The 24,303-nt window shown below is 38.1% G+C and overlaps 4 protein-coding genes across 6 annotated transcripts; 3 read left to right on the top strand and 1 right to left on the bottom strand.

The window, feature by feature from the left end:
* Positions 1-102: 102 nt before the first annotated feature.
* LOC126601478 (uncharacterized) lies at positions 103-1,164 on the top strand. Its single transcript, XM_050268188.1, has one exon. The coding sequence runs from the start codon at positions 103-105 to the stop codon at positions 1,162-1,164; it is 1,062 nt and encodes a 353-aa protein (XP_050124145.1).
* A 1,056-nt stretch (positions 1,165-2,220) lies between these two features.
* On the bottom strand, positions 2,221-3,437 carry LOC126601468 (uncharacterized). The gene is made up of 4 exons (XM_050268180.1): positions 2,998-3,437; positions 2,855-2,925; positions 2,675-2,788; positions 2,221-2,601 (listed from the first exon to the last, which is right to left on the bottom strand). The coding sequence occupies exons 3-4, from the start codon at positions 2,705-2,707 to the stop codon at positions 2,221-2,223; spliced, it is 414 nt and encodes a 137-aa protein (XP_050124137.1). The 5' UTR covers positions 2,708-2,788; positions 2,855-2,925; positions 2,998-3,437.
* Positions 3,438-13,652: 10,215 nt separating this feature from the next.
* On the top strand, positions 13,653-16,080 carry LOC126601460 (uncharacterized). Its single transcript, XM_050268172.1, has 6 exons — positions 13,653-13,952; positions 14,067-14,214; positions 14,287-14,644; positions 14,848-14,992; positions 15,079-15,710; positions 15,801-16,080. Exons 1-6 carry the CDS (start codon positions 13,653-13,655, stop codon positions 16,078-16,080), a joined length of 1,863 nt encoding a protein of 620 aa, XP_050124129.1.
* Positions 16,081-16,307: 227 nt separating this feature from the next.
* LOC126589350 (uncharacterized) lies at positions 16,308-16,978 on the top strand. Of its 3 annotated transcripts, XM_050254629.1 has the most exons (3): positions 16,312-16,671; positions 16,750-16,793; positions 16,907-16,944. In XM_050254629.1, the coding sequence occupies exons 1-3, from the start codon at positions 16,399-16,401 to the stop codon at positions 16,908-16,910; spliced, it is 321 nt and encodes a 106-aa protein (XP_050110586.1). In that variant the 5' UTR covers positions 16,312-16,398; the 3' UTR covers positions 16,911-16,944. The 3 variants fall into 3 exon arrangements, with proteins under 3 accessions (XP_050110579.1, XP_050110586.1, XP_050110575.1); XM_050254622.1 differs by having other exon boundaries at positions 16,308-16,793; positions 16,907-16,951; XM_050254618.1 differs by having other exon boundaries at positions 16,317-16,671; positions 16,750-16,978.
* The last annotated feature ends 7,325 nt before the right edge of the window (positions 16,979-24,303 follow it).

Raw genomic sequence — 24,303 nt, 5'->3', positions numbered from 1 at the left:
AAAAACGCCCAGCCTCGAGTTCGTCCAGTATTCAGGGTTACCTACCAGAAGCCATATCCTGAATATATCGATGAGTTAAATCCATTCCCTCTTAATTTCAAGATGCCCGCATTCCCGACTTTCACAGGGGAAGATAGCAGTGTGTCCTCCAGAGATCATATTTTCAAATTTTCTAATCACTGTGTGGCGTATGAGGACAATCCAAACTACAAATTGAGGTTGTTTGGAAATTCACTAGCAGGATTGGCATCTCAATGGTATTCTCTATTACCCCCCAATTCCATTGCTAACTGGGGGCAAATGGAGATGGCTTTCCATGAACAGTTCTACAGGATAGAGCCAGAGCTCACCATTAATGATCTGGTAGAAGTGAAACAATATGATCATGAGTCCACCGAAGATTTTATGATGAGGTTCAGGAAGACAAGGATGAGATGTCAGTTCCCTGTCAACCAGGCACAGCTCATATCCATTGCTCAAAGGGCTTTAAAATTACCTTTGAGAAAAAGGTTCTATGATGCACAGTTTAATGAGCTACAAGAGTTGGTGATTGCTGCTACTAAGTATGAGAGGCTGTTACAGGAGGAACAGCAGGTAAAACATACTTCCAAAACTCCTCCGTTCTACAAAAATAAAGCTACTATTCACCATGTAGAGGTAGGGGAAGCCGGACCCGAATGCAAAGATGATCATGAGGAGAAGAGTATAGATGTGTGTGCTGCTGAGATGACCACACCCTTCAAGCCATTGACGATCAAAGGGTTAGTCCAACCAGTCAAGGACCAGAAGATCGTGATGAATGATGGTGGGTTCGTACCCATGAAACCCCCAAAGTATCAAAGTTATTCTTTCGATCTAACCAATGCGCCAGAAATCTATGAAGAACTTGTGCGGGCAAGAGTCATTTTGCCCGACAGCACCAAAAAGATGCCCAAGCCCGAGGAACTCAGGGGGAAGAAGTATTGTAAGTTGCATTATACCTTCAACCACTCTATAGTCAATTGTGTCCAGTTTAGGGACTGGGTACAGGATCTTATAGTGAAGGGGAAGTTACTACTCGATTCACCTCAGGCTAGTATGATGGTGGATACTAACCCTTTCCCCGAAGCTCCTATTAGCATGATCGACCTCGTTTTCAAGGAGTCGGGGTTATCAACAGAGTAAAATGCCATTGAAAGGACCCGGGGGCAGGGGCTAAGATTGCCAACAATAAAGATGGAGGAGAAAAGCAGGTAGGCAATGGGGCATAGAGTTGCCTGAGGCCTATCCAAATGGAGCAGAACAGGAGGAATGTTACATATCCATTCTAAAACAAAAAGAGATTACAAAGTAATTCTATTCCAAAAACTTTACATCTTCACATAAGGTGATTATTCTAGAATGGTATGTTCGCATGATGGTAAAAATCCTATTTGGTTCAGCCAAGACAGTATGGCTGTTTACAAGTTCAGACTTGGTTTGCTCTAACTCTGAAGTCGCTTTTTCCACCCCTTCGATCTGTTGCTCAAGGTTATCCAGAAGAGTTGTTTGCTCCGCCTTAAGGATCATCAGTTGTCTCTCCAACTTCTGAATTTCAGAAGAAACAACTTCAATCCGTTCTTTGGTCTGCATACTCTCTTCCATCAGCCGACTAACTTGGGTAGAGGAGCTCGATTCTCTCTCTATGAAGCATTTTGCCCGGTTAGCCAGCCGGTCTGCTCTCTGATGTTGCTCCCTGAGGGCCCTCAAGTTTTCAAAGAAAGAAAGGAAAGAATCATACTGAGGCTTGGATAAGCGATCGTTTTCAAAGAACTCAGTAATGACTCTCTCGAGGTCACAGAGAGCCTTGAGGCTAAATGATGCAGTGAATTCTTTCTTTGCCCATGTTTGAAAGATTTGTTGCTGCTCCGAAGACGTAGATTTTGTTGAAGCCTGCTTTGAAGACTTCAACCGCGTCTCAAGTCGCCCGAGTGCTTCGAAGAGTTTGGGCAACTTGGCAGGATCAGAGGAGGAAGGAGAAGGGTCCGGCATAACAGTTTCTTCTGGTGAGATAATGCCTATGGAAGGGGCAATTTCTGTTTGTTCAATCGGTTCATCTCTAGACAGGGAGGTGTCAACATCTCCAGAGGAAGAAGGAGGTTGAAAGCACCTTGGGTTACGGGCCATTGGAGGAGGGGAAGTTTCTTTTGGGGAAGCTCGCTACAAAACTTCAGGATCAGGACAAGATGAACTATACACAAGTCAAAACAAAAGAGGCTTTGAAGAGAAGAAAGTTACTTGACTTAACCCCGGGGTTTCACCAGAGAATGCACTAACTCCTTGTCGAGGTGAAGATTTTTCACCACCAGCGACAGATGGGAAAGTTGTGCCTGAACCTGTGCCTACATCCTGGTTGTATCCGAAGAAAGTAATGATGATCAGCAAAAGGTCACCAGAGGAAGAAACAAGAAGAAAATATTCCAGCACCTGAGGTTGATCTTGAGGAGAAGAAGGAGGTTCATCGACCGTCTGGCGAGTAAGCGCTTGCGAAATAGTTGTGTCTAAAGCTACAGGGATCTCAGGAACTATGGGTTCTTTATCCAAGGCCACTGACGGGGAAAGGGGTTCATATCCCGAAGATGGCTGCAAAGAACATGGATAGGAGTTACTTGGGTAGCAATGTGCAAAGTTGAAATGAAAAGAAAGAGTAACTCACCAAAGTATCATCCTCATCCACAAAATGCAACATGATTCCTGTGGAAGGATCAAATTGAGAAGAAGGGGTTGCATCTAGGGCAGGTTGCGGAGAAAGACTTTCTTTCCTTGTAGCCTAAGCCAAATTATTCAAAATTCAGAAAGGTTTGAAAATAAGAAAGTATAAAGATAGAAGTCATACCTCTTTAAGCGTAGCAGCCCTTCGTGATTCCTTCTTAGAAGCAAGGGTTGACCTTTTAGAAGCTTGAGGTCCTGTTGAGTGATAAAGGGATAATCAGATAAGGGAGAAAGGTAGCCATTTGATCCAGAAGATGAGAGACTCACTGGAAGATTGTTCTGTCTCTTTACCCGCTTCAGAAACAGGAGCAGATGGGGCTGCTGGTTTAGGAGGCACGGTGACTCTTGCCCGCTTACTCTTTCGGGTAAGAATTGGTCGTGTGGTTGCTGAAGGAAGTGTCGGATCAGAGATTGTGGTTTTAGTTATGGCCACCCTCTTTCGTTTAGATGCTTTGGTCGTATCTTTGGCTATTCCTTTAATTGTTTCTTCAGCTCCTGAATCCCCAAGAGATTCTGAGACATCTGTCCCTTCCCCGGCTTCCCGCCTTTCAGCTTCTGCTGCAGCACCATGAAGAACTGCGACATCAGCAGAATCATTCTCTGATTCGATGGCTTCGGATTCAGTATCAACTGAAGCTGCAGAAACAGGTAAGAGTGAGGAAAGTAAACAACAAGGAAAGCAAAATCGGATGGGAAGAAAGTCACCTATTAGGATTAATCGGTTTTTCTCTTGGATCATATCTTTCCAATTTGCAAGCTCGCTCGAGCTAGGATATGATTTAAGAGAAAGCTGGCTGAAAATACGATCGTGGTTCACTTTCAAATCTCATCCGTATTTTCTAGTCCACCTTTCCTCCCACCAAGAGGAAAACAGCGAGGTACATTCGAAATTAAGAACAACGGAATGTCGGGCTGCTTGGCTTATCACGTCCAAACTACGGCGGGCAGCTCGAAATATTGCTTCAGAAGGAGTCTGTAACCGAAATGAAGTGCCACAATGGATGGAGTCGAAGAATGGGACAGGTATGGATTGCCTAAATCCTAACTGCCTGCTGCAGAAGTTAGGATGATACACCTCCAAGCCTCGATCATACCGATTTCCCCGGACCCCCCAGGCCAAGTCTCTTGGCTGAATACAGCTGATAAACTTTTCCCTGCAGAAGGGAGCAGCATCCTCACCAGGGGCATCTTGGAAGGCTTGGTCAGAAAACCAAGGATATCTCCTCAAGACCGATGCACCCCATTCCAAGTCTGACCGAGTCCTGCAGACTCGGAAAAAGTAGAAGCATGCAAAGGTGGAATGATCTACAGGAGGAGCTTCAGCCAGGATTCGGGCAGGAGCCACACCCTCTGGAAACTCTAGATTGATAGCCCGAAATTCTGGAAAATACCATTGTAGCCAAATCTGTATCATCCAGATGGGGCCGTTCAAATTGGTCTCAAAGGGCTCATCCCGGGTCATGTCAAAAAGAAGGTGATAGAGATGGGAGAGAAGGAATGGACCTGTGGCAACGTCATCAAAATTGTGAAGAACCTCTACCAAGGGGATCCATTCTACCCGTACCCACTTGGATTTGTTGGGGAAGACGTGCTTGTTAAGCCAGTAAAGAAGAAAGTACATATGCTCTTGATCTTTGTCGGCTTGAGGAGAACCTGCCCCGAAGTTCTTCTTGACAAAAGGGATGAATCCTTTAAAGGAGGTCCCATAACTTTTGAAAGTAACTGAGTTATAGCTGAGAGGAAAGAAGTAGGTGGAAGAACTTGAGCCCCCGGTGGTAGAGGATGGAATCCAATCTTGAGTAACATCTATCACCCTGCCCGATGGCCTCAACCCGAAGACTTGGGCCATATCAAGAATGGTGGGAGACATGGGACCCATACGGAAATCGAAGGTGTTTGTGCCCGTATTCCAAAAGAGGAGGGCAGAAGCAAGCAATTCGGGCTTAGGGGTAATTGAAATCTTCGAAAGCATATTCAGTTCGTAGATGCCGTTACTCATCCATTTCTGCTTGAAGGAAGGTTCCAATTCGTCAATCCACTGGGCCCAGGCAAGATCATTCACCAAGGGAAAGCCTCGACGATGAAAAGACCACTTAGAAGAAGAAATGCCCGAGTCGGCCAAATAAGGATTTGGGGTAAACCAGTTTCCCCTAGGCATATTACTTTCTACTACTGAGGGAACCCGAGAAATCCAGGCATGACCCAAAGATTGAACCCCATGTATCTCAAAGAAGAGTTCAGAATGCAGACCTACCCGCGGACGATGCAGCCCGTTGAGCAGACGGCGTAGAGTGGCAATTCCTTCACCAGACTCGTAGGATGGTAGGGTTTGGCCGGATCCTGAGGCCATTTAATGAAGGCCGTGGGGAAGAAAAACAAGGAGAACGGTAAAGATGCAACCTCGTCGGACAACGAGAAAGAAATGATGGAAGAATTGGGGAAGTTTTGTTGTATCAGAGAAGGTTTTCTTTTTACGAAACACAGAGAACGGAGAAGTTCACTCACAAGGGTTCTAAGAGTTCTAAGGGTTTAAAACAGGGGTCTCTTTCAATTAATATTGGCGCCTGGGATCCCAACCTTAACATCAATTGAAGGGGGCACTGTTTGGGATAAAATCTGAACTTTGGGCCAGAGAGAAAGTCGGCCCAAACCCAAGGCCCAGAGGAAAACTTAGGAGGCAGGAAAGAGGCTTTCGGCTGGGCACAAGTTACAAAGGCCACCTCCTTACCTACTCAAAGACCACAGGGGGTAGGCTATTCAGTCACTACACAGCCCAATAAAGTACTTTATTGGTGGCATTCATGTAAAAAAGCTAGTGAGTCATCACCAAACCGCATTCGGGCACCGCTATTGCTACAGGAACCCAAGCTGAAGTCGTCTATAAAAGAAGGAAGAGAAGACAGAATTAAGGACACTCAAACAAACAAACAAAAGCCAAAACTCTGCTCAAGCCAGATTTGCCTTCAACGAAGCTGTAGTCAGCACAAGCCTTCATCCCATTCGGGATAAACCTTCCCAAACCCCTGTAATAGCTCTGCTACCTTGTTCATGGTGGTATCGATTCATTTTGTATCCTCTTCTCCCCCGTCAACCCCTCTAAAAGCTTTCAGACCTCTGACAGAGCCACAAAGATAGATTTTGTAAGAAGTTCAGCCTTGGCCGATAAGGTTCAAACTTACCCGACTATCTTTGCTCTGTCTTTGTCTTTTCTTTCTTTTAAAAGCACAATAACATGTTATATATTCCCAGTTATATACAAGTTATTTCTAGCAAAGTCATAATGAAAATGAGTCTTCAGCACTTGAATCCGATCTGAATCGCGTCAGAGTTCAAATCAGATCTAAGTCTTAAGCCCGCGGGCATGTAATTTAAAGATCAGTTTAAAAGTCCTTGGCCTCAAGGCATAAAAAAGAACTCTATGTGGACTCAACCCATCCACGACAATCCTTGATAAGCGAGAAGTCCGAAGTTACTTGGGGCGCAAGTAATCAATCTATTTCTCCGTTTTGTTGCTATTATATCTTGATTCGTAGAAAAGGCTTAAGCATGGAGTGAATTCTGATAGAAAGCCTCAAGGCCTACACCTAAGGCCCCACGAAGGCATCTATTTAGCTTCATTTCATGTTGCGGTCTAATTGGTCCGAGTATAAGGATTAACTCTGATGGGAAGCCTCAAGGCCTATACCTAAGGCCCTACAAAGGCACTCATTTGGGTTCGTCCTACCTCTTGGATTCAGATAATCAAAGGTATAATAGTGATAAGACTCTGGCAACCATAAAAGACCAAATATGATACATCCAAGCGCTGGTTTAGTTTGACAGGAAGCCTCAAGGCCTATACCTAAGGCCCCACAAAGGCACCTGTTATATCTAACTTGGTTTCTCGGGCGTATACATATTCAATCAAAGCTTAACACCCATTCAACATCTGCCATACTGAAGATGGCAGTGGCACGCCTGAGCACGACAAAGTTAATCTTGATTGTGAGCCTTAAGGCCTACACCTAAGGCCCCACAAAGGCACCCTTTCAAATTAACTTTGTCCTTCTCTTTCAGAACTGCCCGACGAGCCTTGCCCGAAGTGTGTCTTGCCCGACCAAGATCTGCCCGACAAAGGCTTGCCCGAGCGAGCCCGAGAAGAAAGCAGAAGTACGACAGATACCCTCAACCGACGCCATTCTCCCAGGGGAGCTGTGTGCTCGTCCGCCAGGAGATTCCTGCGACGAACATATATATATATATATTATGTATACAGCATGAACCAATTATATATAAGGAAAAAATATATGCAGTAGTAATACTTCGATCAATTGAAACTGCAAAATTCGATTATAATAGTGTAAATGTTGTAAAGAAAATGCTTGTTCACTTTTTTTATATAATATTTTCCTGCTAATTCACAGCAAATGAACTCTTTGCTAATTCACAGAAAATGCTTGTTCACTTTTTTTTATATAAGATTGATTGCTAAGAAGATGGTTTCTATGTGTCTTGTTTGTATGAATCGTATGTACTAGCAAATGGTTTGGTGTGTGTATTAATTTGATATTTGTAATTCAAGTGTTGATACAAGTTATACTTGAATAAATATATAATATGTGTATGTGTCTCTATATATATATATCATATTTTAGTATATTTTGCCTTTAAGTTGTGAGTTGTGGTTAATTTAGGATTACTTTTTATTTGGAATTGAGAAGCTGTTAGATTAAATATAGAAATATGGAGAATAATCCGAATAATGACTTTGAGGTACGACTTGAATCGTTTCCTTAAAGTGTTATTTGCCCCCACTCGAATGAGTTTGCTAAAGGGTTCTTGGCAAATCACTTCCAGGATACAACAAAGTATGGAATATTCGATTAGCAAAACCGAATTATATTCCCTTAGAAATAACTAGAAAGAAATTGTATGAATGTGATAAAGAGAGAAAAGAGAGCAAAGAAATTATGTAGACAACAAATTTCTGAATGATTCTTTTCTACTAATGTTACCACTATATATAGAGAGAATTACACCCTTTAGACACATCCTTTGATTTGAGTATGTCTTTTCACCATGGGATACAACACATTGCATCATTATGTCCAATGGACATATCTAATACAAACACCAATTACCCAAAGATCATATATGTTGTAAAACATGCAGCAACCGTTGGGTATTAGCAAAAGGTTACAATGCTAATTTGAAAAGATATAATTGTTGGGTCAATGACCCAACTTCCCGTCAAACATCCCCATATATATATATATATATACACATATATTATTATATATATACATATATTATTATATATATAATATATTATTATATATATATTTTTTAAAATATTCAACAATCCTTCCCTATTTGAAAAATATATAGAAAATGACATTACAACTCTCTTTATAATTATCACAAGCATACCGATATAATCATGCATACAATAAAGGTGTCTTTCGAATTAAACCTTTAATTAGTGTAAGTAATTCAAAGTTATAACGAATGCGATGGTGACCTAAGTTTAAACCACATATTCTTATGTTAAAACCGGAATCACTACACACATGATTATGTCTTATTTCTTTAAAGAAATTTCTGAACCAATTAAGCACTATTATGGCCTTGTGCTTCATCCTGGTTTCATAAACATTTACAAGAGAAAACCCAACTCTTGGTAGAAGCGGCACCACTTCTTATGTTCATATAGGTGAGGTTCCTTCCCATGTCCCTGCTACTATAAACATAACTACAAATAACCTCATTAAGAGATAAAACTCATCCTCCTAAACGTAGCAGTCTTGCACTGATCATCCTGGAATGAGCTATATAATAATTTTCAGTGCTTACACAACCACTTAACAATAACTTGTTATTACCCATTAAACTTTTAAACTAGTGATGTTCTAGACAAAGTCGGGTTACCATTATTGGTGGCTAATTTTCAGTAAAGGGTTTTAGCCCCATTCCACTAGATGTACTAACTACCAAAGCTCTTGAAAGTGCTTTCGTTAACGGATCCGCCAAGTTATTACTTGATTTAACATAAACAATATTAATAACTCCATCAGTTATTAATTGCTTGACATATTCATGTCTCAAGCTAATATGTCTAGATTTTCCATTGTATACCTTATTGTATGCTCTAGACAAAGTAGCCTCACTATCACAGTATAAAGAAATGGATGGCATTGGTTGTGGCCACAACTCTATTTCCAATAACAAATTTCTAATCCATTCCGCTTCTTTACCTGCTGCTGCTAATGCTATAAATTCAGATTCCATAGTTGAATGTGCTATACATGTTTGCTTCTTCGAAGCCCAAGAAATTGCTCCTCCGGCAATTGTAAAAATTCACCCTGATGTAGACTTATTATCATTAGCACTTGTTATCCAACTTGCATCTGAATATCCTTCAAGTACTGCTGGAAACTCAGAGTAAGTTAAACTCAGGTTAATAGTTCTTTTAAGATAACCAAAAATTTTATTTATTGCTTTCCAATGAGCAGTACCTGGATGACTAGTGTATCTAGAAAGTTTGCTTACTGCAAATGCGATATCTGGTCTGGTACAATGCATGGCATACATTAAACTTCCGATTACACTAGCATACTCAAGCTGTGCAACAGACCTACCAGAATCATTAAGCAAAGTTTCACTATGGTCATAAGGGGTATTTGCTTCTTTTATTTGTATATGCTTAAACTTAAGAAGCAATTTTTCTATATAATGTGACTGACACAAAGCGTAACCCCCACTATGCTTCTTTACTTTAATTCCCAAGATAGTATCTACTTCATTCAAATCCTTCATCTTGAATTTTGAATTTAGATACTCTTTAGTTTCAGATACACCTTTCATGTTTGTACCAAAAATAAGCAAGTCGTCGACATATAAACATATAACAACACCATAATCATTTGTGAATTTAGAGTATATGCATTTATCAGCACTGTTATGTCTAAATCCATATGATAAAATGACAAAATCAAACTTTTCATGCCATTGTTTTGGTGCTTGCTTCAATCCATATAATGACTTTACTAATTTACAAACCTTCTTTTCATTCCCAGGGAGAACAAACCCTTCTGGTTGTTCCATATAGACTTCTTCATCTAAATCACCATTTAAAAATGTTGTTTTCACATCCATTTGATGCACATGCAAATTATATAAAGATGTCAATGCAAACAATATTCTAATTGATGTGAGCCTAGCTACTGGTGCATATGTATCGAAATAGTCTACTCCTTTTTTCTGCTTAAAACCTTTGGCAACTAGCCTGGCTTTAAATGTCTGAATAGACCCGTTTGTATTGTATTTTCTTCTAAATACCCACTTACAACCTATTGCTTTTGATCCTTGGGGCAAGTCTACTAAAACCCATGTCTGATTAGATATTAATGATTCAAATTCATCATCTATAGCCTCTTTCCAAAAGGCTGCATCTCTTGAAGTCAATGCTTCGCTTAGACTTTTAGGATCATCCTCAACATTCAACAATATGGGTATTTTCTTAAGAACCTTTGTTCTATTTCCTTCGACTAAAAATACAATAGATTGAGATGAAATAAAATCAGAGCCTAGAGTCTTTTCTTTTCTTACCCTTTGGCTTTTCCTTGGTTCATTAACAGTTTCAGACTGTTTTCTTTTCTCACCTTGAGATTGACTAGTAGACGGATTAGAGAAATGTGTTTGATCATTCTCTTTTCCAGACACTGAGTAGTCATTATAGAATTTATTTTCTATAAATTCGACATCTCTAGACTCAACTATTGTGTTCGAGTCTAAATTAAGCAACCTATATGCCTTTGAATTTTCTGCATATCCTACAAATATGTTTTTAATTCCTCTTGGACCCAACTTGGATCTCTTAGGATCGAGTGCCTTATAAAAAGCTACACAACCACATACTCTCAAATATGACAAATTTGGTTTTCTTCCTTTCCAAATTTCATATGGTGACACATGTGTCTTCATAGATGTAATTCTATTGTGTATATGGCATGCAGTAAACAATGCTTCACCCCATAAATATTTTGGAGTATTAGCATTAATCATCATAGAATTAATCATTTCAGTGAGTGTTCTATTTTTTCTTTCTGCCAAACCATTTTGTTGTGGTGTATAGGGTGCAGTTCTTTGATGTACAACACCATGCTCTTCACAAAAATTATCAAATTCATGTGAAAAATATTCACCACCTCTATCACTACGAAGGCATTTAATTTTCCTTCCCTTTTGGTTTTCAACTTCAGCCTTATAGCGCTTAAAGCACTCAAAAGCTTCATCTTTATTTGACAATAAATAAACATAAGTAAATTTAGAACAATCATCTATAAATGTGATAAAATATCTTTTTCCTCCTCTTGTTAAAACACCATTAAATTCACATATGTCAGAATGTATTAAGTCTAATAAATTTGTATTTCTTTCGGTAGTTGGAAAAGGTTTCTTAGTCATTTTCGCTTGAATACATGTTTCACATTTATCATTATAATCATCATTGCAAGTAATAAAACCAAGTGTGCGCATGTATTTTAAAGATCTAAAATTTATATGTGCTAAACGTAAATGCCATAAATGAGAGGAAGATTCAACAATATAAACAGAAGAATTCACTTTATTATTGATACTTAGTTTGAACATCCCATCACAAGAATATCCCTTCCCAACAAACATCCCATTTTTCGACATTATTAACTTGTCGGACTCTAGAACAGTCTTTATACCGTTCTTACATAATAAATTTGCAGACACAAGATTCTTTCTAATTTCTGGAACATGCAGTACATTAAGCAACGTCAATTTCTTCCCAGAACTAAATTGAAGTTCAACGGTTCCTTTTCCTAGAACTTTGGCGGAATTATGATTCCCCATTAAAACTTCTTGATTGTCCGTTGATGCTTCATATGTCTTGAATTGTGCCTTGTCATTGCACACATGTATAGTAGCCCCTGAGTCGAGCCACCAATCGGAGGATTTTATTACCGCTGCCATATTCAGTTCGGTAATCATGCCAATATGAATCATTGATACCATTGCAACAATGTTATCAATTCCAGAGTTTTCCACCATATTTGCGCTATTGGTCTTATTGGCATATTCCTCACTTGCTTTTCTGTGTCTACAATCACGAATGTAATGACCTTTCTTTCCACAATGGTAGCATACACCATTTGCATTCTTTTGATTGTTGTTGGAATTGGTCTTCTTAAACTTCCCTTTGTCAATTTTGACTTTGAAGTTCTTTTTATATTTGTTTCCTTCGACAATGTGAACTTTAGAGAAATCTTGATTTGCAAAATTCTTATCACGATTTCGAGTTTCCTCTTCAATTTGAATACCCTTTTGCAAATTCTCTAAACTAATATCTTCCACCATGTGTAGAAGTTTCTTTCTATAGTTATTCCATGTTTGGGGTAATTTTGCCATAATAGCCCCAACTATCATAGGATCCGGAATAACTATTTTAAGTTCACGAAGCTTTGAGACCAAGACCAATAATTCATGAACTTGGTCTAGGATGGGTTTGTTATCAAACATAGTGAATTCATAATATTTAAACATTAAAAATTTATCGGTACCTCTTTTTTCCGTTGTGTACTTGTGTTCAAGTGCTTCCCAAATTTCCTTTGGAGATTGAATGTGTGCATACATGTCATATAAACGATCAGATAATGTGCCCAAGATGTGTCCTCGACATACCAATTCATCTTCTTCACGCTTCTTTCGATCGGCAACTATATTGTCCGAGTCTTTGTCACTTGGTTCACGAATAGGCTCCAATTTCGGGTCCAACACATATATGGCATTTAGAACAGTAAGCATGAAACGCATCTTGTCCTTCCATCGGGTGAAATTTGATCCATCAAATTTGTCTAACTTGTAGACATCTTGATTGATAATCTTTAAAGCCATGTTATCAGATTTGTTATCCATAACGAAAATAACACTTTAAGATTGTTAGATTAAATATAGAAATATGGAGAATAATCCGAATAATGAATTTGAGGTACAACTTGAATCGTTTCCTTAAAGTGTTATTTGCCCCCACTCGAATGAGTTTGCTAAAGGGTTCTTGGCAAATCACTTCCAGGATACAACAAAGTATGGAATATTCGATTAGCAAAACCGAATTATATTCCCTTAGAAATAACTAGAAAGAAATTGTATGAATGTGATGAAGAGAGAAAAGAGAGCAAAGAAATTATGTAGACAACAAATTTCTGAATGATTCTTTTCTACTAATGTTACCACTATATATAGAGAGAATTACACCCTTTAGACACATCCTTTGATTTGAGTATGTCTTTTCACCATGGGATACAACACATTGCATCATTATGTCCAATGGACATATCTAATACAAACACCAATTACCCAAAGATCATATATGTTGTAAAACATGCAGCAACCGTTGGGTATTAGCGAAAGGTTACAATGCTAATTTGAAAAGATATAATTGTTGGGTCAATGACCCAACTTCCCGGCAAACATCCCCATATATATATATATATATATTATATATATATTTTTTAAATATTCAACAGAAGCATTGTTGGAAACGATCATTGTCAACTATCTGATTTCAATGGACAAAGATTGGCTAACATTTTCGAGGTATATTATCTGCCTCAATGAATTTCATTTTTGACACTGATAACTAGAGTTTGTTTAACGTGATTAAGATTTATTTATAATACAAACCATCAACAGAATATAGAGAGGGTGCACAAAAGTTTGTACAAGTAGCTAAAGAATATGGAGGAAATCAAGATAAGATCATTTGCCCGTGTATAATATGTCAAAACCAATGTTTTCAACTACCTGCGATTGTGTGTGAACACTTGGTTATGAATGGAATAGATCCTTCATATACTACTTGGGTGTTCCATGGTGAACAAGAACCTATTCTTCAATAACATGACTATGCCAACATGACAGAAACATATCAGATGTATAAGGATGTCTTGGCTGAAGATGATGGAACTGGAATAGCAAACTTGCTAATTGGAGATGAGAATTTCAAACAAAAGGTTGAAGAAGTTGAAGCTCCTTTATATGAAGGTTGTACGAAATACACAAAGTTGTCAGCAACTGTAGTTTTATACAAGATTAAAGCTTCAAATGGTGCAACAGATAAGCTTTTTGACGAGCTCCTCCAAGCCTTAAAAGACATGTTTCCGAAGGGTAATACACTTCTGAATTCAATGAATTCGACAAAGAAGTTACTTAAGGTGTTTGATTTAGAGTTCGAGAAAATAGATGCATGTGTAAATGATTGCTGCTTATTTTGGAAAGACTTTGAACAACTTGAGACATGTCCAAAGTGTGGTTCTTCACGTTGACAGGTTGGTAAACATAATAATCACATTTACAAAGGAGTTTCTGCAAAGGTGTTGCGCTACTTTCCTATTATACCAAGATTTAAGCGAATGTTTAAGGATGATGACATGGCCAAAGACTTAACATGGCACCATACCAACAAAAGTCAGAATGGTAAGATGTGACATCCAGTTGATTCGCCAGCATGGGAGTCTATTGACACTAAATATCCTGATTTTGCCTTAGATCCACGAAACTTGAGACTTGGTTTAGCTACCGATGGAATTAACCCATTCCGCCAGCTAAGCTCTAGATATAGTTGTTGGCCAGTTATATTAGTTACATATAATCTTCCTCCATGGTTAGCCATGTCGAAGGAGAATTTGATGTTGACGTTAATAATTCTTGGGAAGAAACAACCCGGAAATGATATTGATGTTTACTTGCAACCACTCATAGAAGATTTATGTGTGTTATGGAATGAAGTAGTGGGTGTATTTGATGCAACTACAAATTCTACTTTCAATTTGAGGGCTATTTTGATGTGGACAATCAATGATTATCCTGCTTACGGTAACTTGGCTGGATGTTTTACAAAGGGCAGGTTTGCTTGTGTGGCATGTGGTGCTGACACGCGATCTTTGAGGTTGCCGTTTAGTAAGAAGCATGTATATACCGGCAATAGAAGATTTCTTCCACCTTCTCATGAGTTTCGCTAGAAGGGTAAATGGTTTGATGGGAATGATGATATTAGGCAAAAACCAAGGGTATTGACAGGTGAAGAAGTTTTATGTGCTTCCGAAGCAGCTGGAAGGGATTGGGGAAAAAAGCAACTACACAAAAAGGCACAAAAAGGAAGATGAGCGTAAAGAAAGGTGTACAGACAACAGGAAGTGATCCTATTAATATATGGAAAAAGAAATCAATTTTCTTTGACTTGTCGTATTGGAAGGTTTGACAATTATACTAAACATTTAACTATAAAGAAAAGTATGATTTTTTTCACAACTAATTTGCTTATTTTTGCTTGTTTTGCAGAAATTATGTTTGAGGCATAATTTGGGCATCATGCACATAGAGAAAAATGTTTGTGAAGGTATTGTTGGCACATTGCTACATATTAAAGGTAAATCAAAGGATGGACTTAATTGTCGTAAAGATTTAAAGGAATTGGGTATTCGGCATGATTTATGCATAACTGAAGAGAAAGGAAAAAAGACGAAACTACCTCCAGCACTTTACAACTTCTCTAAAGCAGAGAAACATATTTTTTGTAAGAGGTTGTTCAATATGAAGGTACCGGATAGTTACAGCTCAAATATTAGTAATTGTGCGGATCTAAGTGAATGCAATCTAATTGGACTCAAGTCCCTTGATTGTCATGTCCTAATGCAACAATTGTTGCCAGTAGCAATAAGAGGTCTTTTGCCTAAAGGTCCAAGACATGCAATCTTTCGGTTGTGTGTATTTTTTCACGAACTCTGTCAAGGAGTTATTGACAAAAGTAAGCTGGAAGTATTGGAGAATGAGGTTGCAGAAACAATATGCATGCTTGAGAAGTATTTTCAACCTTCTTTCTTTGATATTATGGCTCACCTTACAATCCATTTAGCGAGGGAAGCTAGGCTATGTGGACATGTTCATTATCGTTGGATGTATCCTTTTGAAAGGTACTTTCGTATTTATATTTCTAGTATTAGCCTTTTTTTTTTCTATTTTAGATGACTTACTAGTTTATGACATGATTAAATTTCTTTCAGATTTATGAAGGTGTTAAAGGATTATGTTAGAAATCGAGCACGATCAGAGGGGTCTATGGTAAAGTGTGTCTTAGCTGACGAGTGTGTGAAATTTTGTAGTAAGTACATAAAACAAGCTGAAAATATCGGTTTACGACATAACCGATATGAGGATGAATCAATTGTTATTGGGAATCCTATTTCAGCTGGTGTGACAATGACTATGTCTTCAGAAATGTACCAAATTGCTCATCGTTACATATTGTTTAATAGCTCAGAAGCTGAGCCATATGGAGAGTGAGTTATGCACCCTTTTAGAAGCTTATGTGCATTGTATTTTATTAAAACTTCATAACATATTATTTTGTTCTAGAATGCATGTTGAGGAGCTTAAGTATTCAGCTCCGAGCCTTGTAGGCAAATTGAACAAGCTACATAGGATGCATACAACACAATTTTCATCTTGGCTCCACAATAAGGTTGGATTTTTATTCTTCTACTTTCTTTTTTTTTTTTTTACTTTTAGGTAGGCAATTTGTAGTTCCAACAATATTATGTTTTTAGCATTCCATTAATTACTGAACATGTTATTGCACTGGGAGACACAAGTATCTCGGACATGTTAAAGGGGCTTGCATTTGGACCGATAACACAAGTAATGTCATATTCAAGATATGTTGTAAATGGAAGGCGTTTTTGTACAAGAGCAAGTGAGAAGACTACACAAGACAGTGGTGTTTATCTTGAAGCTGAAACATCGGTCAATGGCACCGAAGAGATTAAAAAGGTTTTATACTATGGGGTGATTCAAGAGATTCTAGTGATGGACTATTACGCGTTTCGGGTCCCCATATTTAAATGTGATTGGGCGAATACTAGTAATGGCATTAAGGTTGATGATGGATTTACTTTGGTCAACCTGCATCGTCTAAATCAATTTCAAAAGGATCCATTTATTCTCACTTCACAGGCCAAACAAGTATTTTATTCAAGAGAGAGTGAAACGTCTGATTGGTATGTTGTTCTAAAAGCACCTCCAAAAGGGTTCCATGACTTGGGAAAGTTTGACGAGGATGCTTACATGTCATATGCCCCATTAGATGTTTATAAACTTGATGATTGTGTAGGTGATGAAGATGAAGGTTATGTTCGGGCAGATTGTGAGGCCATTCTTGTGTATAACTAGACTATTATTGAATGAAAACATTTTTCACGAATTTCTCTACCTTTTTCTGGATCTCTTCTTAGGAAAACTGATATTTATGTGTATGGTTGTTTTTTTTCTTCAAATTAGAATTAAATGAAAACAAAAATTTTCTCACCATAAAGTCCCCAGCATGTATTGTTCCCATCTCCACCAACTGACCATTCTCTAATCCCAGTTATTTTACTATGTATTCTTTTGCTCGGCCAATTTCCTTCTTTATGGCTCCTTTGGCGGCAAAGCAAATTTCTGTTTGAACTCCACAGGTTCAAATAAGCTCATACACAAAGGCAAAGATGATTCGAAAAGCATCCAAATGTTAAAAAAACAGGGGGCCCCTCTAAAAGTTATAATAATTGTAACCATTGTAGGACTAGAAGAACACAATCTTACCAATTTCAATCTTCAAAAATCACGAGATCTTGCCGGAGAAAGCACGATAATTCTGGCCAAATTTCAAACTCGCCAAACTCGACTTCTCGACGTCCAAAACACCTCGTTTTTCTTCTCCGAGCTTCATGAAGACATTCTAAAGCTTCCTAGAGGCTTAAAATCTTCTAAAAACTTCACATTTACATGTGCGTGAACAGTACCTCGAATCTGGGTTCTCGGGTTCTCGGGGAAAATGAGGGTTTCATGGCTAAAGAAAGGTATGATTGTGATCCTTAGCTTGCCAAGAACTCAAAGACATTAACTTTAGCCTCAATCCGTGAGTGATCAAGGGGTTTTGAAACTGGTCCGTACGTTGTACGGAAAATGGAAAGAAACCCGAGAGGAATGAGAGAGAGAGTGTCAACGAGAGAGAGAGAGAGAGAGAGTCCACATGGGTCACCAACCAAACCAACAAAATCTTACTTCTAATTGGGTTCTATTAATTAGGAATAGAACTAAATGATCCTCAAGCTTAAGTCTAACTCACACCCCGCAACAAAACTCAACATTTGACCTTTTCATCCTTCTCTCTCCCAAATTACCAAGCCAATGAGTATTTGTTGAGACCATATTTGAAACCCAACACAGATGTATTCTCCTCGATCGACTTGCTTTTTACTGGTTTGAGAAAGTTCTAAAAAAACAAACGAAAAAGAAAGGAATACAACAATTTAATTGGGCTTTGCAAAAGTGTCGGGATGAAGAAGTTCCAAGGTCTAATCAATCAGATCGGTGAACAGAATCCTGTGAGAAAATATTTTATTAAATAAAATTTAATCATACATCAACATGTCGAGCATGCATGAAAGACACGGTCAATAAACTGACCCAATACGGAAGATTACCCACATCACAAACATTTACGCAACCCCAAATTAAGCTAATAAGCACATAAACTCCACACTATCCAAAACCCTAATGTAATTCATAACCCTAAATCTTGATTGTCGTTGCTACGAATTGAAGCCGGCCAACTTGTGGAACGATAGACAAATTTGTGGATTCAATATGGCCTTCAACTATCTCGTTGTGCATAAAAAGCATATGAGCATACCGCAATAAATCCTGCAAATCTCTGATGGATTAAAATTTAGAGATAATAAGCGATATTGGAGACAAGATATTAGTAGTTAACTTGGCACAAAGGAGGAACCAAAAATCAGTGATGGGGAACTTAGATTTGAGTATGGCTCAAATCAAATCACCGCAAGGAAATATTATCCACTCGAAGGAAGAAATGAAAAGACAAGGAGAGACGAGGGAGACGAAGGATTCTTTTTACCAGAGACTGAGAGATGAGAATTTGGTTCTTTTATAGTTTAGAGGAGAGAAAATTTTCGAAATGTCATATGAACTCACTTTTTTTTTAATTTGTTATATGAACTAAAATTTTAAGCGATTTTTCATATCAATTTTTTGAAAACTTTTGGCTGGTAAAAAGAACATGTCAGGTTCGTTCAAAAACTTATAGTCAACGACAAAAAAAAAAAGACATTAGGCTCACTAACATGAATTTTAACTAATTGCAAACTTTAAGAATTCAACATGGTCATTCATATCAATAAAAGGGAGTAAAATGTCATAAAAAAAACTTTGAAATTTCTAAAATAATCTTGACAGAGAGTGGAGATTTGAAATGCCCAAAATAACCTTGAAAATAAGTCATGTGCAAGCCATATGGCTTATTTTGGATGGAAAATTTAGCAAAGTTAGAATGAGATGACAAGTTAATGACATCGGAAAATTGATATGATAAATTGCTTAAAATTTTAGTTCATATGAAAAATTGAAAAATGTGTATACAATCTTGTTTTTGCTGTAGCCATACGGTTCACACAAAGGTGGTGGGTGCCGCACGTAATAGGGTGGCGATACTGTTGGTGGAGTTGGAGGTGGTGGTGATGGTGTTGGCGGCAGTGGTGATAGTGGGGGTGGCGAGTAAATTGGAGGGGGTGGTGAATAGACTGGTGGGGGAGATTTATTAGAGATTGGCACGGCAATTGGATCATTGACTTTATTGCTAAAAAATGAGTTGGGGAAGTTCTTCATACTGAGCTTTGGGCTTTGTTTTATGGGTTGAAGATAGCTACAGCTACAAATTTTTCTCATCTTATTGTGGGTGTTGATTCTACTTTAGTGATCTCTCTCATTCATAGTTCACCTAGCATTAATCATCCTCTCTATGCTCTTGTCTAGGAGTGCAAAAGTTTGATCATGGAGAATTGAAGTTGTAATTTGCATCATGTTATTATTGCCTTAATGAGTAGTCTCCATCCCGTAAAATGAATTGCCCGACCAATTATTATTAAAATATTATTTTTAAAACAATTAATATAAAATAGAAATATTTATTATTATTATTATTACATCTTTTTATTTTTCTAGAAGCCTCTTTCTTCTCTCCTTTCCTTCTTTTTGTCCGTTCTCTCTCCCTCTCCTCTATATCTCCTCTTTTCCTCCGTGCCCTCTCCCTCTCCCTCGAAACCTCCCACTCACTCCCTCATTTTCTTTATCCCTCTTTTTCTTTGTCCTCTTTTTCTCACTCAGCGTAGAAAGCGGAGGCGGCGTAGACAGTGTCGAGGTCGAGGCTGTTTATAAGGAACACAACCAAGCAGAAGACGATGACGTGGAAGAATTGAAGGGTTTTCTTCGCATCAAACTCGACGATTTAGCCTTTTAGGGTTTCGATTTGTCACTGTAACTTACTCTCTCTCCGTCTGTGATTTGTGATACTATTATACTAGGTAAATGATCCATGTGGTCATAATGTATTCAGAAGATAGCCCATGTGCTAAAAAAATTCAGATTTAAACCTTTATGGTGTAATTCGTTAGCAAATTTAGTTCAAAATTGATTTTTTCGTTAACTATCTATTAATCCATTGGTAAAATTGTAGACATGTTCCCTTACCTATAAAGATTAAACAATTTTATTTATTTGTATACAATTAATGAAATCAAAGGTGGATTATTTGCGGTGGCCCTTGGAGAGGAAGTCCCATTCCAGACCATTCATTCTGCCACTTCTGGATCAACTCATTAGCCGTTTTCGTATTCCTCACCGCCATTACAACATGCGCCCCTGATTCCGCTAACTGCATGTTTAGTTTTCATGTTCAAGCAAATCTAATTCAAACTTGAGAAATGAAATTGAGCAATGGGCAGCAGGGTATCAAAATTTCTCAGTAACCAAACACGGGCGGAGCCCCAAATCCCAATGCAATCTTGCAAATCGAGTTGATTTATATATACTAAAATAAACAAGCTAACAAGAAAAATGAATTCGTCAATGTTTGAAGATGTGAAGGAAGGAGAAGTAGGAGATCTGGCGATTTCGCGGCCGATGCCGCTGGTGGATCCAGTGACAATGCAAGTGAGATCGTTGACGGGAGGCAAAGGCATGGGGGTTTTGCAAGTGGCTGGCGGTGATTCTCTGGAACAGCATCTCGTAGACCACATACAACCACCCCCCTCATCCACTCTATCCATCCCAATCCTTTCTTCTTATTCTTCGTCTTCACTTCCTCTTTCGGATTTGACGACGCCGCCGCAGGCACCATCTCAGCCTCCTCTCTCTCTTTCTCTCCTGTGACACGAGACAAACAGAAGCTGGAACCTCTTTCAAAGTAAAATTTTACCCATGCATTAATATATAGTTAATAGAAAAATCATTTTTGAACTAAATTTGCTAATGAAGCACATCAGAGGAGTTTAAATCCAAATTTTTTAGTACAGAAACTATCTTCCGAATACCTTATCAGCGCAGAATCATTCATCCAATTTCGCCGTAGTACTATTGCTGCCTCATCTCTTTCTTTGTGATTTTTTATGGTCGCTAACATCAGATGGCACGGGTGCAAAGTTAGCGCCAGAATTGCTTGATTGGGTAGTACGGCAATGTAGGGCCTACAGATTGCATCACTCCTTTTATTGGGCTATAGCAACTTTTTCATTTTTTGGGCAATAATTGCCCAATTGACCGTCCGATGGTAATACAAATCTCGAGGAGTCAATCATATCTTTCAAATACCCGGGCCCACTTGAGGATAGAGAGAGCCAATTACTTGGCGTGTTTGGGCGATGATCCTACGTGTATGACGTCCGTTGATGGTGACGCGGATGCTCTGGTAGACCCGCCCGTAGGTGTTGGAAGAGGGTAGGGTATGATATCATTTTATCCAATCTGAGGGCGCCACGTATGTCAGAAAAATAAGGCAAAGCGAAAGAATAAAAGATATTGATATATATTTTTGCTACATAATTTTGTGCGTGGTTAAGGTGACGTTGGCTCGGACATGACAGCGACAAGGATGTGAGTGGTCTGCTCCTAAAAACTACAAAACAATTATATTCATGCTACTAGCAAAGGTTAATCTTATGCTAGTTACTATAAAATTACAGCTATAATTAAGTTAAAACAAATCATCATTTTCCTTTGTGTTGTCATCTTTTACGCCGTCTGATTCTTATTGATTGCGAATTTAAAATGTCAGCATGCATAATCTTGTGCTCGTTTTTAAGGGATTTGGACCCTTCTGGGGATCCCAGGGATCAAGGCACAAGGACCGTTCATCAAAGATTGTGCGACCACAATTAAATATTTTTTATATTTTTAAATGTAAAGCAATCTCGTTGTGCATAAAAAGTATTTAATTGTGACCGCACAATCTTTGATGAACGGTCTTTGTGCCTTGATCCTCGAGATCCCCAATGAGGGGATCCGGAGAGGATCCAAATCCTTTTTTAAGTAGCAAGGGATTGGTGAATGAGGATTTGAATCTATGTGTTAGTGTGTTTGTATATATTTGCAGGGATTGGTGAATGAGATTTGGATTTAGTGACTATCTCTCATTTTTACGTTTTCAATGATGAAATTTGGATGTGATATGCTTTTGGTTGCGGATTTGTTATATTTGTGCTACAAAGTGTTGGTCGAATTGACCATCCAGTCGTTTTCTTTAAACCCATTCCAACACCCAAATTTTCCCTTCCCCTCCCCCCAAAAAAAATCCAATCCAACCCAAAACCTAAACTAAACCTGAAACCTAAAAGGAAGCCAAATACCGACCACAATTTAGCCCACAAATTGAAGTGGGACCCACGGGTGACAGTGAAAAGTGGGTTGTGAAGCCCACACCCCAAAACCCAGACACCCAAACACACGTCACATGCCACAGCCCTTTCCAGCCAAATTCCACCCCATGTGGGATTGTCTCCCTTGCGTGTCAGCCTCACTGTAGCCCAATGGCTACTTTTCTTCATCCAACGACCAATTTAATTGGATCGTTGGTTAATCCAACGGTTCACGTTCAAATATTTTTTTTTAGTTTATATTTATATATTTATTGAATCTAACGACTTAAATCGAATATAATCAAATCTAACGGTAAAAAAAAGATCTAATGGTCCAAATTTAAATCCAACGGCTAAAATAATTTTAAAAAATTATTTAACTCAAAATTCACCCCAAAAACTCTATAAATACCTATGTATTTGTTCAAACATCCACACAAAACTCACTTTTCTCCTACAATTCTTCCAATTTTTCTTTCTACCATTTCTTCTTATTTCCAAATTCTTCAAGATGGCAAAAGAGCATGTTAGAGGTTGTAATTGGACTTTTGACGAAGATATTGCTTTATGTTTGACATGGATTTATGTTAATGAAGATGGTGCCGTCGGCACGAATCAAAATAGAAAGGTTTTGTGGGGTAAAATCATTGATAAGTTCCATGAAAACTTCAATGCCAGCGGAAGGGAAGCTGGTGGTGTTTATGATTAGTGGAAGATTATCAACAAAGTGTGCACTTTGTGGAATGGAAGCTTAGAGAGAGCCATGGTTGACATGCCTAGTGGAAGGGGTGCCTCAGAAATTGTGAGTTTCTTTGTTGATATTTTATTTCTCATGTACATAATAGTATTTTGCATCTAATTATTTTTATGTATTTGTTGCATAGGGTGACAAAGTAATGGCAATTTACAAGACAAGAACTACACCAAAAAATCAAGCTTTTAAGTTGCATCATGCTTGGAACATCCTCAAGGATTGTCCAAGGTGGGGAACTGATGCAGACCAACAATGTAGAAGATTATTTCATAGTGAAGCCCCACCCCCAAATGATGTCAATAAAGGTGTGAATTTTGCCGACAATGAAGGTGTCGAACAAATGACCCCAACTTCTTCTTTTGCAAAGCCCCCGTGTAGAGATAAGCAAAAGGAAGCAAAGAGAAAAGGGAAGTCCTAAGATTCGATAAGTGCACAAATTGCTACAGGATTTGCAAGAATGAACGAAAACCATTTCTCTCGGCAAGAAGAATCAGCCCAAAATCTTTTGGCCATGAAGGAAGAAAGGGATAAGGAGCAAGAAATGTTCAAAATTAATTTGATGATGGAGGACCTCGACAAATACACTCCAGAGAGGAAGAAATGCTTACATGGTAAGCAAAAGGACATTTTACGAAGGAATGCCACAAGGAGTATATTTCAAGATGATGATTCATCTCAAGACTATCACCCAAGTCAAGATGGTGGATATCATTATTAAGTTTATGTAGTTTATGAGTTTTCGATTGTATTAAGTTTATGTGGTTTATTAATTGTCTTTTTTTTTTTAAGTTTATGTGGTTTATTAATTGTCTTTTTTTTTTAAGTTTATGTGGTTTATTAATTGTCATTTGTATTAAGTTTATGTGGTTTATTAAATGTCGTTTATGTGGTTTATCATGATTTTCATGTATTGATTTAGTGATTTTTCAAAGTCTATCGGAATTTAAATATTTTTAGGTTAAAATGTTCATAAAATTAATTTAGGATAGTCTACATAATTTTTTTTTTTTAAAAAGTTAATTTAAAAAAAAACCTAAATTCATTCTTTAATAATCTGAGGCT

This window comes from Malus sylvestris, chromosome 2, assembly GCF_916048215.2.
Source record: "Malus sylvestris chromosome 2, drMalSylv7.2, whole genome shotgun sequence".
Lineage (NCBI taxonomy): Eukaryota > Viridiplantae > Streptophyta > Magnoliopsida > Rosales > Rosaceae > Malus > Malus sylvestris.
The sequence above is the reverse complement of the archived record's forward strand: the minus strand, read 5'-3'. Positions and strand labels throughout refer to the sequence as shown.

Coding starts and splice junctions, on each gene's coding strand:
- LOC126589350 (XM_050254618.1), top strand. CDS start 16,399: ATGTTAAAGGGGCTTGCATTTGGACCGATAACACAAGTAATGTCATAT. Junction 16,672..16,749: donor ATACTAGTAATGGCATTAAG/GTTGATGATGGA, acceptor CTCACTTCACAG/GCCAAACAAGTATTTTATTC.
- LOC126601460 (XM_050268172.1), top strand. CDS start 13,653: ATGACAGAAACATATCAGATGTATAAGGATGTCTTGGCTGAAGATGAT. Junction 14,645..14,847: donor GGATGTTTTACAAAGGGCAG/GTTTGCTTGTGT, acceptor CTTCCGAAGCAG/CTGGAAGGGATTGGGGAAAA. Junction 14,993..15,078: donor TTGACTTGTCGTATTGGAAG/GTTTGACAATTA, acceptor CTTGTTTTGCAG/AAATTATGTTTGAGGCATAA.
- LOC126601478 (XM_050268188.1), top strand. CDS start 103: ATGCCCGCATTCCCGACTTTCACAGGGGAAGATAGCAGTGTGTCCTCC.
- LOC126601468 (XM_050268180.1), bottom strand. CDS start 2,707: ATGTTGCATTTTGTGGATGAGGATGATACTTTG. Junction 2,602..2,674: donor TGGATGAGGATGATACTTTG/GTGAGTTACTCT, acceptor TGTTCTTTGCAG/CCATCTTCGGGATATGAACC.